General features: G+C 38.4%; 1 protein-coding gene across 1 annotated transcript in view; it reads right to left on the bottom strand.

Moving 5' to 3' along the window:
• The window catches only part of LOC128645207 (melanoregulin-like), a 69553-nt gene that overhangs the window by 39760 nt on the left and 11419 nt on the right, over positions 1 to 18374 (bottom strand). The window contains exons 2-3 of the mRNA XM_053698030.1: positions 8073 to 8232; positions 6802 to 6892 (exon numbers count right to left, since the gene is read on the bottom strand). Coding sequence (XP_053554005.1) covers positions 6802 to 6892; positions 8073 to 8232 — 251 coding nt within the window. The remainder of the gene's footprint in view (positions 1 to 6801; positions 6893 to 8072; positions 8233 to 18374) is intronic.

Genomic DNA, 18374 nt, shown 5'->3' with positions numbered 1-18374 from the left:
ATCCCGAAAGAAACATTTTGGGTTTCATGTCCCTTTAACAATGCTGTTGATACATTAGGAGACTCTGCTCCATCTTACCCTTCAGTTAAACCGTTTCTAACTATTTCTGTACAGGACTTGTCACAGTCACTATGGATAAATTGTGGTCTATACAGCACTTCAAGAACCCAAGAAATTAAAGCTCCAAGGCTCTAAGAAATGTTGCGTCTAAGCAAGTGCGGGCACGGTTATGGTATCTATGTTTTGAGATGTAGAGGGAATCTTGATGATTGACTTCCTGCAATGAGGAGACTCTAAAACCGGTGACTACTACGCCAGCTTAATTGGAAAATTGCACAAAACATAAAGAACACTAAAGTCAAAATTTTACTTTTATGATTATGGTAGAGCATGCAACTAACCAACAAAAAACAACAACATTACTTCCAGTATCAAACTGTGCATATTTTTTTTATATGTGCACTTTTTGAGGCATGAAATTCTACTGAACATGTGCAAGAGTGTATGCATAAATGAGACTGTGATTTACTTATTGCCTGTATCAAACAATATATTCCAGCCTCCAGTTTTAAAACAGACCTTTATTTTCTCATATTGGTTCTAAGGTAAAAATTTACAACTTTTTCAGGCCAACACTAGGCCCTTAGTCATGTATACATACATGATTAAGGGCCTAGAGTTTGCCTGAAACATTGTACTTTTTTCCTTGGACCCAATATGAGAAAATAAAGGTCTGTTTTAAAATTGGAGGCTGGAATATATTGTTTGATACAGGCAATAAGTAAATCACAGTCTCATTTATGCATACACTCTTGCACATGTTTGATACTACAGATGAGGACTTGGCAAGTCTGATTCCGTGCCCCAGTGACAAAGAGTGTGCTGTTTTCCACTATCATTGATAATATTTACTCATTGCTGTCACATGATACAATTAGCAGGGAAATAGAAGGCAATTTGTCAGGAAAATATCTTCTGTTCATTTAAAATTCAGATTGCTATTGCATTGTCTGTTTGTTATATATGTGTTGCTTATGCAATTCTACAGGACTGAATCATCCTTTAAAGAGACAGTAAAGTCAAAATTAAACTTTCATGATTCGGATAAAACAGCAATTTTAAACAACTTTCCAATTTACTTCTGTAATCAAATTTGCTTTATTCTCTTGGTATCCCTTATTGAAGAAAAAAAACTAGGTAGGCTCATAATAGCTCAGGAGTGTGCATGTGTATTTAGTTCTCTATGGCAGCAGTGTATTGCAACATTGTATAACAAAGCTACAAATAATGTTGCAAAACACTGCTGCCATAGAGAACTAAATACACGTGCACACTCCTGAGCTATTATGAGCCTACCTAGTATTACTCTTCAATAAAAGATACCAAGAGAATAAAGCAAATTTAATAACAGAAGTAAATTGGAAAGTTGCTTAAAATTGCATGCTCTATCTAAATCATGAAAGTTTAATTTTAACTTTACTGTCCCTTTAAGAGACCTTGTAATTACAAGACATTTCTGTTGTATAACTATAGAATATCCCTTCAGCCAAGCTTTTAAAATAAATGAACATCCTTTTTCTGCAAATATTTTACAATAGCCAAACTCCACACAGTGTCTGCCTTATCTGGAGAAAGCAATCTGGGCTCTAGTCAGCAGACTACCAGGCTCACCACTGTCATAACGTTAACATAAAATGCACTTATTTGCTGTTGTTATCAGTTAAAGACAATTCTCAGTGTTAGTCTTGAGAAGTTCTGAGTATTAGAAATTGCTCAATTTTCAGAGCTAAATTACATGAAAAGAAGGCAAAATAAATATTGAAAATAAATTTCAGAGTTGTTTTATTATGCATAAACATTTTACATACAAATCCCATGGTGTTTACTGTTCCTTTAAATAGAAGAGATAACATTAGTTACGTTAGAAAGTGCTATTTCACCAAGACAATGCATGTGCATTTGTTCCCATGGTTGGCCTTGCTGAACCTGGATTCAAATTTCTAAGTAAACCCCTAACATTCTCCAAACTGTGCCCCTAGTAAATATTTCCTTTTGTCACAGTTGAAGGACCAGTTACAAGACAGTATATTTAATTGCTATGTCATGACACTACTGTGTCTGTTCATAATTGTCTGGACAGCCAGAAACAAACATGTAGCAGTAGTGTGATATTTTCAGGATATCTCAACTGAAGCACAGGTGACATAATCAGCTGATTAATAAACTGGGTTATTTTATCTGCTCTTGCCCAAGGTAACCCTGCAAATCTGGCCTGTTGGGGAGGCAGGTTTGAAAAGCCTGGTCTAAGTTTTTTCTTTGTATGACAGAATTAGGACTTATTGGTCTACCCCCACCTAGTAAATGTGTTGAAAGAATTCATAATTAATTAATTTTAAGAAATTAAGCAGTGCATAAACACATTGAGAATATGCTGTTCCTTTGATAGAAAAAAAGAGAAAAGAGGTGACAAGCGTTTATAATTACCCTGTGCTTCCAGTTCTAGGAAGTTGTGAAGAGGAAATAGCATAAGGAGAGGTGAAGAGAAGGAAACGAGCGGAGTAGTGGAGAGAGAGAGATGAGGAAGATGAAAAAGGATAGAGGGAGGGGTGGAGGAGAGGAGGAAACAGCAGGGGGGGGGAAGTATAGCAAGCTCCCCAATCTAGAACCACAACACTAATTGGGGTTGTCTGGCCTGTGGGCAGGTGTAAATATCACAGCACCAGGCCAGGAATACAGGGCTAATCCAGCATAAAATCAGGAGGGCAAGAATCTGCACGCCCTAAAATGAAAGCCAGACACACAGAGGATATCATATAATGTAGGAGGAGACCAGGCTCAGTCATATTTTGCGAGGAGCACTGACTGAAATGCGCTGTGCATGCTCGACAGTCTCTTCAGCCAAACAAAAGCCAATTGAAATGAATAGTTTGTGTGATACAGCCTCTGAGTGAGGGCCCAGCCTTCAAAAGCAAGAGGCAAGCCAAGAATCTGCAACAGGTTACAGCCTTATTTAGCTATGCAAAATCAGTGCATGTATTAAAAAAATCTCCCTATACAGGACAGTCAGAATAAAACATAAAAAATGAGGTTATTATAGGAAAACTATAAATATATATATTATATAACATTTTGAAAACTTCTCTTAAATTGCTAACTCGCCTCCTAACTCTGCATGTCTATTTGCTAAGGTCAGTCACAGTCATTAACAGGTTTGTTATTACAGCAACAACTACACCAAGTCATTACATTTGATTTTAGTATATTGTGCATAACATCGCACTGAGAATATGTTGTTTTTTTTTTTAAATTGTACTGAATACTATGTACAAATGGGTCTCACATAATTGGTGATTGCACGCAATGTGTCTCAAGGGCATGTTTGAAGTTTTATCAATGTTTCTAGCATTTGTAATAAGCATTTTTACTTTTGTAGACACAACACACAATATGAAAGAGGCGCTTTCCCTCTTTCAAGAGATGGGTCTCATGCCCCTAAAGATTTTAATTACCATATGATATAAACTACAAATAAAAAAGGAATTGCTTACTAATTAATGTACTCTAGAGGGTGCCAATTATAAGAAATATATATCGATTAATACCCATACAATGTCAATATTCTTATATTATTAAATAGTATAGTCACTTATAATGATCCTTTGATATCTGATTTAAAAAAGTCGGATTCTTGGCGATGGTAAGGAATTGAGCTGCTCCTTTCGTGACCTTCCCGTCAATTTTTTACTGCAAACATATGAAACTCAAAAAGAAAGGGCGCCTCCTAGTGCAATATATCCAAGCCCTTTGTACGGTCAATAAAAAACACTATCAAGGAGTGCTATCCGGATTGGACCTCGGTCGCGAGTGTGCATGTTTGCACATGCGCACATCTATAGCACTGATGTCAGATCAAACGTCAACCCTAATTACAGTGTGTAGTTAAAGTGAAGGTAAACTTTTGTGAATGAAAGCCCGTTTTTTAAAAAATACCATTAAAAACAGGGGCACTTTCATTCATCAAAGTTTACAACGCAGCCATTTTGTTAAAAAAATTACTTTTTTTTCTTTTCACAGCTAGAGCAGCTTCCCCCACATAGAGATCCTCTATTCACACGTCAGCAATAACTAATCCTGCTTCCAATCACAGCTTTCCCCCAAGGGTAGTCATTGCCTAAGCCATGCTGTGATTGGAGGAAGCCGGATAAGTCATTGCTGACGTGTGAATAGAGGATCTCCGGGTGGGGGAAGCTGCTCTGGCTGTGAGAAGAACAAAGGTACGTTTTTAATCAAAATGGCTGCTTTGTAAACTTTGATGAATGAAAGTGCCCCTGTTTTTAATAGTATTTTTAAAAAACGGGCTTTCATTCACCAAAGTTTACCTTCACTTTAACATGCACCAAGTTTCTAGATTATGGGCATGCGCACATTGCGGTATATAATAATCATGTCACAAAAGGACATGCTGATGTTGAATGAAGTTGCACAAGTGTACAGCAGTTAACAACACTGTGCATGTCTTTTGGAGTGCGCTTTAAATAATTATGTATGCACAAATCATGTCTGACGATTGGCTACATTTTTTAAAAGGCTTGAGCTTTAGAGGTACCGAAATAAAGTTTCAAAAGCCACAGTATAATGAAAGATATGTTGATGGTTTTTAAGGTAAGTTATATTTAACCTTCAACAATAGATGCTCTAGTGTATTTAGTAAATAACCGCTAAGCCATTTCCACCCCTGTGCTGAGTTCTTTTGCAGTTTTTAGATTCTGCTCAAATTATATATATATAATTAAATTACATATTATATATGGGTTTTTTTCCCAGCAGACCCACTGGATTCAAACTATACCATTAGTTGTTTTTTTCCATTTAACTGTTTTTATTAGATTTTGGTACAATGCATTTACATAACAGGATGATGATTAACATTTTGTGTTACTCGTACATTTTTGTATATCGAGTAAATGTTAAAACAATATTTATCATAGGTTGAGACTATCAGGCCAATTTAAAAAATGTCTTGCGGACCTGATCCGACAGGTCGGATCAGGTCCGCAAGACATCGCTGAATGCGGAGAGCAATACGCTCTCCGTATTCAGCATTGCACCAGCAGCTTACAAGAGCTGCTGGTGCAACGCCGCCCCCTGCAGACTTGCGGCCAATGGGCCGCCAGCAGGGGGTGTCAATCAACCCGATCGTACTCGATCGGGTTGAATTCCGGTGATTCCTGTCCGCCTGCTCAGAGCAGACGGACAGGGTTATGGAGCAGCGGTCTTTGTGACCGCTGCTCCATAACTTGTGTTTCTGACGAGTCTGAAGACTCGCCAGAAACACGGGCCGTCAAGCTCCGTTCGGAGCTTGATAGATAGGCCCCTATACCATTATTTTATGTAAATATCATGACATGTAAGAAACCTGCATCAAAACAAAATTGTATGTGTGTGTTTTCCCCTAAACTCTATAGTAAAATTAAATGATTATCCTCATATAAATAAGGGCCTTTCGGTTTAGTTAGGTAACATTGATCTGCACATAGGGGATCTCATGAGTTTTTATGCAAATAAATGAACATTTATTTAAGCCAAATGGTTTCTATTGCCATAGTGATTATCCGGCAATTAAAACTTATATAGGTCTTGGGGGTTTCTAGGCCCTTTTGAAAACCTGTTATAAGAAAATATATGTGTATATATGTATCAATGTGTATTAGAGGGACACTTAACCCACATTTTTTCTTTCATGATTCAGATAGAGCATGCAATTTTAAGCAATTTTCTAATTTACTCCTTTTATAAAAAAAATTCTTAATTTTCTTGCTATATTTATTTGAAAAGCAACAACGTAAGCTTAGTAGCTGGACCATTTTTGGTTCAGCACCTGGGTTGTGCTTGCCGATTGGTGCCTAAATGTAGCCACCAATCAGCAAGCACTATCCAGGGTCTGAACCAAAAATGGGCCGGCTCCTTAGCTTAGATTCCTGCTTTTTAAAATAAAGATAACAAGAGAATGAAGAAAAATTGATAATAGGAGTAAATTAGAAAGTTGCTTAAAATTGCTGCTCTGTTTGAATCATGAAAAAAATAATTTGGGTTTAGTGTCCCTTTAAGACTAGTGTATATTTAAAAAATAAAAAAAGCTTACATTTTATCCCCCAAGACCATTTAAAGGGGTTTGCTGAGGTTGTCTAGGGCTTAAGGGTGGTGAGATTATGGGGTTTGAATACCAACTACCCCATTCAGCTTCCTTAAGTACTGTGGGCCTTACAGGCACTTCCGAGTTTCTGGGATTTGGTAACTTCATCATGCACACTAAATACATTGGGACCGAATTACTAAGCAGCGGATGCAGCTGTTTCTGCCTGAGTCTTCAGGCTCGCCAGAAACATAAGTTAAGAAGCATCGGACATAAGATACGACAGGATGATTGACACCCCCTGCTAGCAGCCGACTGGCCGCGAATGCGTAGGGGGCGGAATTGCACATGCATTTCACTAGAAATGCTTGTGCAATGTTAATTGCTGACAGCGTATACTGTCAGCATTTAGTGATGTCAGGCGGACATGATCCGCTACAGCTATATAATAAATTTACCCCATTGTATGGATGAAGATCATGTTATTTGCACTTAAGGAGTTAATCAACACTGTATCAATATATTAAGGTCTATAGTGAGAAAAAGAAATAACATGCTTCAGAGATGATTAAAAACGAGAAATAGATGGTGAGAAATGGGAAGATATAACTATATACTAGCAGTAGCCATGCTATTATGCAACATCCAGAAGGTATCCCAACTCTTACCCATATTTTCCAACAGCACTTTCCAACGGTCCAGTACATCCTTGCGCACCTGTCTATGTGCACTGATATCAAAGCTGAGCCTACGGTAACCCTAAGAGGGAGTGAAAAAGAGAGAGAAATCTTGAGTAGCACAAAGAATGCCACCTGATGCCATTTTTTATTCTTTGAGAGTTTTGAGTCTACATGTACAGCTGATTCCCAGCTTAATCTATGAACTCTTTGATTTGTCACTGTGCTTGACAAAGTCCCTAATCCCTAGCTACTGTCTTCTTGTGCTGTTAACTAAAAAGCTAGTGTAGTACAGAAATGGCTCTAATTTGTTACTGTACGTTATTTTTGTATTACTAATCGTAGCTAACTATGTTGTTAATTCTAATCTAGTCATGGTTAGTTCACTCCCAATATGCAACATAATCTACGAGGAATGATCCCAAATTAAACACCTTTCTTGTATTAGACAAATATTGTATCAGATATCGTTAAAGTCACGCATACAATGCATGAACAGCATTGACCTGGGTGATCATAATCCACCCAAACAAATTAAATATCAAGAACAAAATAAACATAGCAAATTCAACAGACAAAGTCACTCGGTAAGCACTCAACTCCCATAGATCGACTGATAAAACACATTGGATAAACTATGATTTTGTACCCAAAAAACAAAATGGTGCTGCTCATACCTATAACTGTGATGCACTTTTATGATAACAATTGAACTGTGCCAAATATGAATACTGTACACGTCAGCACCATCAAATAAATGTAAAAACACTTCTATGTGAACAGATGCACATCTGAAAATAGAGGAGTTGCATTGCTGTTTTTATAGTATTCAACAATGTTGCATGTTGGGTCATGTTATAGATGTTTGTAATTGGCTGTGTAGTCCATAGGGTTATGATTTAATGTAAAAAGAGCACAAATTGGCAATTCTGGATTTGAGTGTGGATTTGATTTTCGGTGATCGACACCCATTATTAGTTGGTGCCATTCCATTATTAGTTAGTGCCATTCCATTATTAGTTAGTGCCATTGGGGGAAGTGGATATTGAATACTGTGGCTATGTTTGAGTCAGTAGGATTATGATTGTTTTGATTAAAAAAATAACAGTCATTGTGGTGGGTTAAATGCATAATTAGGATCAGAAATGCAAAAATTATATGCTCTAACAAATTACGGCATGTCATTTTTGCATGAAAATATCCCTTTAAACATTCACCTCTTTGACCATAAACTAGGCCTTTGCTCATTTACAGTCACTGACCTCTGAACCTCGGCGTGTCCGTGCCCTCTTTTGCAGTAAGTTATAGAGGTCTCTATCATCATCCCTCTCTGTGTGAGATACATCTTGTGGCTCATTCCATAAATTTGCCTCCTCTGCCCTTCTCCTCTTAACTTCGCGGTCAAAATACAACAATGTGTCACTGCCAATAGGGTGGAAAACAAAAAATAACATTAATTCTTGAGGATCACCACAAACTGCAATGATTTGGTGCAGTCATTACACTACAATTACAAACTTCATCTGGAATGCACATATGGAACAAATATAAAATATACTGATCAAGTAAAAGACTGCGTTATACATTATTTATATAATGGTTGGGGCTGAACTATAAATGGAATGAATTCAGGTGCAAAGGAGATCTAGTGCTTGCAATCATTTTCAAACAGACAAAGAAAGCATAAACAACAGGTATACTTGAAAGGGAAAATACATTAAACACTCATTAGCACAGCATACAGTCACCTTCTCCTCTAGATTTAGCCAGCTGACTGGACCATTTTCTGCTAATCATTTAAGGCTAGATTACAAGCGAGGTGCAAACAGTTTTGCGCTAATGCAATTGTGTTTTTGTGAGCCATTTTCATTTTGCTTATATTACTAGTGTAACTGTGGTTTACTGTTTTCCAAAAACAAAAAAGTTGCACAAAACAATTCAAAAATACATTACAAAGTACAGTTACACTCATATTAACACTGTCAAATAAAAATTATTTAAAAAGAAAATATTGTACAAAAAAGTGCTCAAAGATTGGAGATCTCGTGTGTTAGAAAAAAAAAGCAGGCAAATGGCTTTAACATTGAGACACGTATATACGTGATGTGTAGTCATAGGAGGCAGTTGAGGCAGTGTGTGTAATTACACTTATTTGGTACACTGTCAAAGGCTGTCAAAGCCTCACTGGCCTATGACCTCACCGCACATCACTTATGTACAACATAAATATTAATGTATTCATATGTGTGTATATATATATATATATGTATTTACAGTCATATATACACACATAAAAACATCAATATATATGTACACACATATAGACATATATACATATAAGTGCATTAGAGCCCTTTGCCATTAAGCAGATAAAAACCTGATAAAACATATTTATGCAATAATCATTTTTAATAAAGATTTTAACTATGTATATACTGTAAATATTTTTTTTCAACTATTTTTTTTTCTTTGACTTCTATGGGGAATGCGAAAAGGCGTTGGTGTTTGCACGATCTCAGGTGTTAGTTTTTTTTTCACCACTTTTTCCCCCCATTAATCTCTATGGGGGGGATACACAAGCACGTGAAAACTTGTTAGGTTTTTCACACTATTCAGCATGAACAAGCACAAAAAATGAAAATCCTATCGTAGTTTTCATTCACATAAAAAAAAATATATATCGCGCCACATGGATTCTAGGATACAAATGCCACAAAGAGTAGAAAAAAGCATCTCAAAAAGCTTCAGCACTATATGCTTATATATTCGTAGTGTTCCTAATGGCTTTACTTCTTTAGTTTGAACTTATTTTGTATTGTAAACTGTAGCCTTGCTTCAGTCTTAAAGGGACAGTCTACTTCAGAGTTTTTATTGTTTATAAAATATAGATAATCCCTTTATTACTCATTCCCCAGTTTTGCATAACCAACACAGCTATATTAATATACTTTTTACTTCTGTGATTACCTTGTATCTAAGCCTCTGCAGACTGCCCCCTTATTTCAGTTGTTTTGACAGACTTGCATTTTAGCCAATCAGTGCTGACTCCTAGGTAACTCCACGGGAGAGAGCACAATGGTATCTATATGGCACACAGTAACTAGCGCTGTCTAGCTGTGAAAAACTGTCAAAATGCACTGAGATAAGAGGCGGCCTTAAATGGCTTATACATTAGCATATGAGGCTTCTTAGGTTTATCTTTCAACAAAGAATGCCAAAAGAACAAAGCAAATTTAATGATAAAAAATAAATGGAAAATTGCATGCCTTATCTGAATCATGAAAGTTTAATTTTGACTAGACTGTCCCTTTAAGTTTTGGTTTTGTACAGATGATTAAAGGAGACTGACCTCCTTCAAGATTGACTACAGATAGGAATACAGGCACCCACCACATAAGAGCATTCCAAATAAGAGCATTTATGGACTCTGATGGATTTTGAGGACCTTCTATGGACCATACTCTTACAGAGAATATTTACTAGTACTGATTTAATCTAGATTATTTTCACACTATGCACCACTACTACCACCATGCTCTTCTTTGATGGTCATGCTACATGTATATATTATATGCACAATAACATTTCAGCCCCCTTCCCCATAGCAAGAGCAACTCGAAACAAGATCCTTGGACCATACATAATTAACATTGTATAAAAACTATGCTCAAATAACACAATGCAATCATTTTATAGGTACTGTACTGGAAACAATGTAATTTATGTAAATCAAATGATAGACAAAAGGCCTGGGACTACAGAGAAACTGGTAGACGTGATGCCAGATCAATGGCAGGAGATTGCTACAAGTTCAGAATCCAGCACAGGTCTAATCTAGAAAGGTTGCCCTTACAAAATATGACCTGAGCAGAGACAAAACTTGCAAGTATATCTTTAGTTACATCAATGTGCTGTCAAATAAAGCACCTGGCATGAAGTGAATTACAGGGTATTTACAAGGCAAAGGTAACAAACAGGTTGGTTGTGTCTGTACAGCAGAAATGGTTATGGTAGAGTAGTCAGCGGGGCAGAGGATTTAGAGCAAGGACTACAATGTTTGTATAGCAGGTCAGGCATAGAAGGGTATGGCCAATAGTAAGAATTGCTGAGTATGATTAACAGGTCAGATATAGCAGAGATATGGAAAGCAAGTATTTAAGAATAGCAGAAAGTCACCAGATGTAGCAGTGTGATGTCCAACGGGTAAGGTCTAGCAGAGTAATTGCAAGTAGGCTAGGTATAGCAGAGTTAAGGCTAGCAGGTCAGTATATCTCTGACGTCAGGCCAGACCAGAAAAGGCAGTTCAGGAACAGAGGCTAGAATAATATAAACAATGTTTATTATGTCTGCCTTGGGACTGCTTGCAACCTAGGAATTTGGGTGATATCTTGTGTCAAAATGAAAGTGGGGCTGCTCTAAATAGTGATTTTAAAAATATATATATTTTATGGAGAAATTACAGCATTTAAAGTATATAAAAAAACTTTTTCTATCCTACTCTAACAATCTAGAAATGTGGGAAAAACAGAATTTATACTTACCTATAAGTTTCTTTCTTTCTGGATAAGAGTCAATAGGTGTCCATAACATGTGGGACATATTTCTTTCCACTAGGAGGAGGTAAAGAACACTCAAAAGAGCTTCAATCCCTCCCACCTCTTCTCCCCACTCAGTTTATGTATAGCCATGCAGTGGAGAGAGACAGAAAAGGTAGGAAAGACAGAAAGCAGGGTTAAGAGGTGTAAGAACTGTCGCCCATATAACAAAACCGGTGGGTCCTGTGGATTCTCATCATCCCAAAATATTTTTTTTTTATTGGTAAGTATAAATTCAGTTTTCTTTCATAAGATAAGGAGAGTCCATAACATGTGGGATACAATACCCAAGCTGAGAGTCCATGTTAAGGACAGGTGGGACAAAATGATGGCAGGTAATATTTGCCTGACACTGTGCCCTAAAGGACTTTACAGCCAAAATCAGCTTTGGAAGAAGCATAAATATCAAAATGGTAAAATTTAGTAAAGGAATGGAGAGGAGACCAAGTTGCCGCCTTGCAAATCTGTTCCAAGCAGGCGTAATTTTTTAAGGCCCAAGTAGTAGATACAGACCTAGTAGAATGAGCAGTTACTCTTTATGGAGGTGGTGTTTTCGCAGCCATGTAAGCCTTATGAATAGACTGCTTCAGCCATGATGCCAAGGCCACCGCTGTAGCCTTTTGAGCCTTTCTGGGACCTGAAAAGTGGACAATTAAGCTAGAAGTCTAAAATCTTTAGTAGCCTGACAATAAAATGTTAAGGCCCTGACTACATCCAAATTGTGTAGTAACTGTTACTTAGAGTTAGAAGGATGCGAGCACAGAAAAGGAACAACAATCTCCTGATTAATCTGATAATTCAGAAACTCTTCTAGCAGAATAAATGGCTAGAAGAGAGAGTACCTTCCCCGATAATAACTTTATGTCCAGAGAATGCAAATGCATAGGTTCAAAGGGGGGACCTTGCAAAACAGAAAAAAACAGATTCAAATTCCAAGTGGAAGAAATGGGCCTAATAAAAGGGTGAAATTTCACTAAGGCTTGAACAATAGATTGAATGTCAGGCAACTTAGCCAGCTTTTTGTGAAACAAAACAAATAATGCCAAAATCTGACCCTTTAAAGAACTAGCAGATAAACTGAAGAATCCTGGGGATTCTAAAAGATTTCCAAGAGAAACCTCTAGAAGAACATCAAAGAAAGTAAGCTTTCCAAATTATGGAATCCTCTGCATGACAGGTTTTCTGGCTTGCAGTAATGTAGAAATAACAGAATCGGAGTAACCTCTGTTTTTGAGAACTAGGTGTTCAACCTCCACACTGTCAAATTCAGAGATTTGAGATCCAGATCATATAAAGGTCCTTGAGACAGCAGATCTTTCCTTAGGGGGTAGAGCCCATGGAGGAAGAAATAACATATGAATTAGGTCTGCATACCAAGTTCTGCGGGGCCACGCTGGAGCTATCAGAATTACAGAATCTAAATACTGTTTGATTTTGGCAATGACTCTTGGAAGAACAAACGGAGGAAATAGAAAGGCCAGATGAAAGCTCAAAGGACAGACTAGAGCATCTATCATGTGAGCTCTTGGATCTCTTGATCTGCCCTTATAAACCGGAAGTTTATGTTCAAATTTGGACATCATTAGATCTATTTCTGGAAGACCCCACCTCAGGACTAACTGATCGAACATGTCCTGATGAAGAGATCTTTCTCCTGGATGGACAGACTGATGATTTCAGTAATCTTCTTCCCAATTGTTCACTCCGGGGATGTTAATAGCCGATAGGATGCAGTGGTTCTCCTCTGCCAAAGACATAATGTGAGATACCTTTTGCATAGCTAAGGGACTTCGAGTCCCTCCCTGATGATGAGAATCAAATTAATTGTTCCTGTTTGAGAAGGGGCCAAGATTGAAGGGCCTTAGGAATCGCACAAAGTTCTAGGATGCGTTTGTAGTGACTACGGTCCAGAAAGGCCAAAGAAAAGAACATGAGAGAGATTGTTTGACTGAAGAACTGAGCTCTATCTGTTCTTCCAGATGGAAGCAATCCTTGGCCACTGTTAGCATTGACAATTGGAAAGGCCGAATATGAAAACAAGCAAAAGGTACTGTGTCTGACACTGCTACCTTAAGACCCACTACTTCCATACAATGTGCTACAGATAGGGAATGAGTCATATGTAGGAATTGATAGGCAGTCTGAAGTTTGGTTCTGCGAGTATCTGTGAGAAACAAGCGCATTTGAAAAGAGTTTATTATCACCCCCAGAAAAACCACCCTTGTTGCTGGAGATAAGGAACTTTTGGGGACATTGATTTTTCATCTATGTTCCTGAGGGAAATATACCATTCTGTGGGTATGAGTAGTAGCCATAGAAAGAGATGGAGCTTGGACCAAATTATTGTCCATATATTGGACAATTGAGATTCCCTGTGCTCTGATCACTGCTGAGAGAACCCCTAATACCTTTGTGAAGATGTGAGGGGATGTGGCCAGACTGAAGTGGAGGGCCACAAATTCGTAATGTTTGTTGAGAAAAGAAAATATTTTGGAACTGGAAATGATCCTTGGGAAATGGGATGTGGAGATATGCATTCTTTAAGTCTATGGTTGCCATAAATTTACCTTCCCGAACTAGAGGCAAAATGGTATGGATTGTTTACATTTTCAAGGAAAGTACACAAACAAATTTATTCAGAGTCTTTAGATCCAGGATAGGACAGTAGATGCCTTTCTTCTTTGGGACAATGAAGAGGTTGGAATAAAAACCCTGTCCCTGTTGAAAGATTGGAACAGATTGGATCCCATATCCTCTAAGTCTTGAACACATTGAACAAAGGCAGCCACCTTTACAGGATCCTTTGGAATGCAAGAGAGATAAAAGCGTTCCCAGGGAGGTCTGGTACGAAAGCCTATGCAATATATATATATTGATCTCAGGAATCCTGAACTGATGGAGACCAGGCCTTCTAAACCCAATCAATGTGCCCCCTACCAGAAGACCTTCTGGACTGGGGGCTCTCCTTTCATGCAGATTTGTAATTTGAATTGGCCTTTTGGTCTGTTTTGTTTTTAGACCAAGAAGATCCAATCTTCCAGGAAGGCTTGGAGGATTCAAACTTCTGGACGTTTGATCTCTAGGGGAGCGAAAGGACCGAAAATGATTTTTTTGTCCTGAGGTAGAAAAGCCCCCCCCCCCCCCCCCCGACAGTATTGATAATAAAGTCCATTCTGATTCAAAAAGCATCTTCCCTTCAAAAGGGACTTATAATAGCCAATTCTTAGAGACCATCAGTAGGCCAAGATTTAAGTCATAAACCTCTCCTTAATAAAACAGCAATGGACATATTCTTGACATCAATTTTGATGATGTCAAAAACTGCATCACAAATTAAATCATTATCCATCTTAAGTATTTTAATGCAGTTGCAAATATCCTCAGACGATTGATCAGAAATCATCTGAGAAAGAGAATCCCACCAGAAGGATACCACAGTGGCCACACAGGTGATTGCTACTACAAATCTAAGCTGAAGAGCTGATTGGGAGAATAATTTCCTAAGCAAGGATTTGTGGTCCATTGGCTCCCTAAACGCAGAACTGTCCTCCATAGGAATAGTAGTGCATCTAGCTACAGTGGAAATAGCTCCATCAATCTTAGGGACTAATTCACAGGCTGTTTTGAACCTGTTAGAAGGTGTAAAAGGAATGCCTGGTTTATTCCATGGTTTGGCTATATATTTTGTAACCAAGTATGGTGCTTAAAAGGCCTAAGGTACTTTGGGCAGAGCATTTAAAACCTGATTCAACTTATTTACAGACTTGGAATCCTCTGTATTCAGTTCTGATAGTTGTAAGGTATTCAAAATTTGAAGCAGGAAGCAGTTATAGTCCACTATAAATCTAAACATGGAATCGGTCTTTGGCTCATTTATTGAATCATGGTCTTCAGAGGAGATTTCACCCTGAGAAAGAGACTCAGCTGAGTCAGAGATTTGGGGGTAACTGAGCCTAGGGAATAGGACACTGCGTGTTACAGGTGGTGTGAGGTAAATCTCCTGATTTTAGTCTACGCTTACTTTGGTTTTGGAATAGCAGCTAAAAACTCTGTCATAGTCATTTGAAGACTTGTTTTAAACTCTGGAGAAAAGTATGTGGAATCCCATTGAGCCATATAAATGGGCATGAGCACTAAATGCCTACCAGATGCTATACTGGCTGGATTATGGGTTGTGAATTGGAGATGTTGGACACAATTAGCACACAACTGGTTAATGTGGTCAACTGGAACAGTTTTGCATAATAAACAGGGATAATGGACTGCAGTATGTTCTTGTGTTGCAGTATGTTCTCTAGGGGTCTCTTCCAATGGGTCAGTCATATTAGATGGGGGTACAGACATGGCACCAAAAACAAAACTGAAAGTAAATGGAATAAAGATATATTCCTAAGCTTTAAATCATAAGTGTATTTACCAAAAATACAACAAACAGCCTATAAAAACACATCAGGACCCCAGAAGAAAAAAACACAAATTATTGAACCCAAGTCAAAAACATACTAAGAGCTGCTAAGGGGTAATAGGGCAATGGAATGAGAGATTTTAACTCTGAATACCAAAATGTTTGGTGTTAAACACATAGGTAAAGGACTATGTGTAAAGGCTGTGAACCCCCAACTAAGCAGTACTTATATAAGGATAGTACTATGGATAGTTCCTGGGCTGTGTTTACTGTCTGAGTCACTTATCTGGACTGCAGCTCCTCTCCACTATATCTTACCAGCTTGCCGAGGCCTTTCTCCCTCACAGAATGCAGATCCAGTAGAGAACCCATCCAGTGAAAGTAAATATACTGCAGAAGATACTTGTGGATATACCAGCAACCCCTCAGGTAGAGGCTAAGGGATGGGATCCCTGTGATGCCTGAGGACAGTTATGGCTGAGAGATTTACACGTGAGGGTACTGAGATGCCATAACTGAGGTATTCCTTTACCCCTGCTTCACTCTTGGAGAAATTATCCTGAAGTCTTTCCAGAGCCAAGATGGAAGAGGAGTACTTGGTCACAAATCAGGTCTGAGCTCCCCAAAAATGATTAGATAGAAAATAATAAAATCTTGCTTGCTGAGCACTTCTATCAACCTTTTACCTCGGAGGAAGAGAACAAAGTGGGTAGAGAAAGTGTGAGGGGCTAAAGCTATGTGAGGGTTCTTGACCTCCTCCTAGAGGCAGGAAATATATCCGACATGTTATGGACACCTATGGACTCATCATTTTACGAAAGAAATATGACTGTGCCAATTTGTACCTGACTGCCATACATGTAATTACTGTATATATATATATATATATATATATATATATATATATATATATATACTGTATATTAATATCTCTATACAAGCCCATATATATATATATATATGGCAGTGATGGCGACCTTTTTTGAGTGCCCAAACTGCAACATGAAAGCAACTTACATATCTCAAAGTGCCAACACTACAATTAAGAAAAACAGAAAGAGAAGCAGTCTGCCAGGAACGAACAGCAGCATCAATAGCTTGTTCTATGGCCCCGTTGCCACCTGGGAGTAGCTTCTTTCTGGCGGGATCAGACTGATATACTACAGGAAAGTTTTCCTCTGTGTAAAGCACAATTGGGCAGAAAGAAGCTACTCCCAGGTGGTAACCGGGCCATAGAACAAGCTATTGATGCTGCTGTTCGTTTCTGGCAGACTGCTTCTCTTTCTGTTTTGCATATGTAAATATGACCCTGGGGATAGTCTCCCTATGGGTGATGGGGGTAACCAGACGTGGACTCCTTGCCCAATGTGCTTAGAGGAATATGGCTGCACCTCACTGATGAGGCCCAAAGGAGGCCAAAACGATAGTCTGAGGTTGTCATGTTCCTTGTTCAGAGGAGAATTGCCTGGTATTTTGTTGCTGGACTGACCATGTCGGCAGGATCAGACTGATATACTACAGGAAAGTTTTCCTCTGTGAAAAGCACAATTGGGCAGAAAGAAGCTACTTCCAGGTGGTAACCGGGCCATAGAACAAGCTATTGATGCTGCTGTTCATTCCTGGCAGACTGCTTCTCTTTCTGTTTTGCATATGTAAATATGACCCTGCGGATAATCTCCCTAAGGGTGATGGGGGTAACCAGATGTGGACTCCTTGCCTAATGTGCTTCATACAACTGTTTGAGCTAATTAACTGCTTTTGTCTCAAAATAAAAATACAGTTGAGAGACAGAAGAAAGAAAGAGAGAGAGAGAGAGAAAGAAAGAAAAAAAGAAAGAGAGAGGGAGAGAGAGAGAGAGAGAGAGAAAGAGAGAGAGAGAAAGGGGATAGAGAGGAGAGATAGAGGAAGGGGAGAGAGAGTAGAGAAAGAGAGAGGAGAGAGAGAAAGGGGAGAGAGAGATAGAGAGCGAGTGAGGGGAGAGAGGGGATAGAGCGAGAGGAGGGAGAGAGCAAGAGGGGGTAGAGAGAGAGGGGAGAGTGAGAGGGGGAGAGCGAGAGGGGGGAGAGAGGGGGTGAGCTTCCTAGATAAACCTTTCAGCAAAGGATAACAAAAGAATGAAGCAAATAGAAGTAAATCGGAAAGTTGTTTAAAATTGTATTCTGTATCTGTATCTGAATCATGGGTTTCATGTCCCAAGTAACATTGACAGAAGGTAAAATATTTATGTCATGCATTTGAAAAACAGCTTTTAAATATGAGTTTGTTGTAAAATGTTAAAGGGACATTGTACACTAGATTTTTCTTTACATAAATGTTTTGTAGATGATCCATTTATATAACCTAGCTAGGAGTGTTTTTGTAACAATGTATAGTTTTGCTTATTTTTTAATAACGTTGTGCTGATTTTCAGACTCCTAACCAAGCCCCACACTGTCAGATGTATACACACGTTTACAGACTCCAGCAGGCTCCTGTTTATGTAATCTGTCTGTTCATATGCAGGGGAGGGGGGGGGGAGGGGATGTCTGCTCTTTTTGTTTTCCCAGTCCCTTTCACTGGGTGTC

The sequence above is a fragment of the Bombina bombina genome, chromosome 1 (assembly GCF_027579735.1).
Source record: "Bombina bombina isolate aBomBom1 chromosome 1, aBomBom1.pri, whole genome shotgun sequence".
Lineage (NCBI taxonomy): Eukaryota > Metazoa > Chordata > Amphibia > Anura > Bombinatoridae > Bombina > Bombina bombina.
This window is presented reverse-complemented; position numbering and strand designations above follow the sequence as displayed.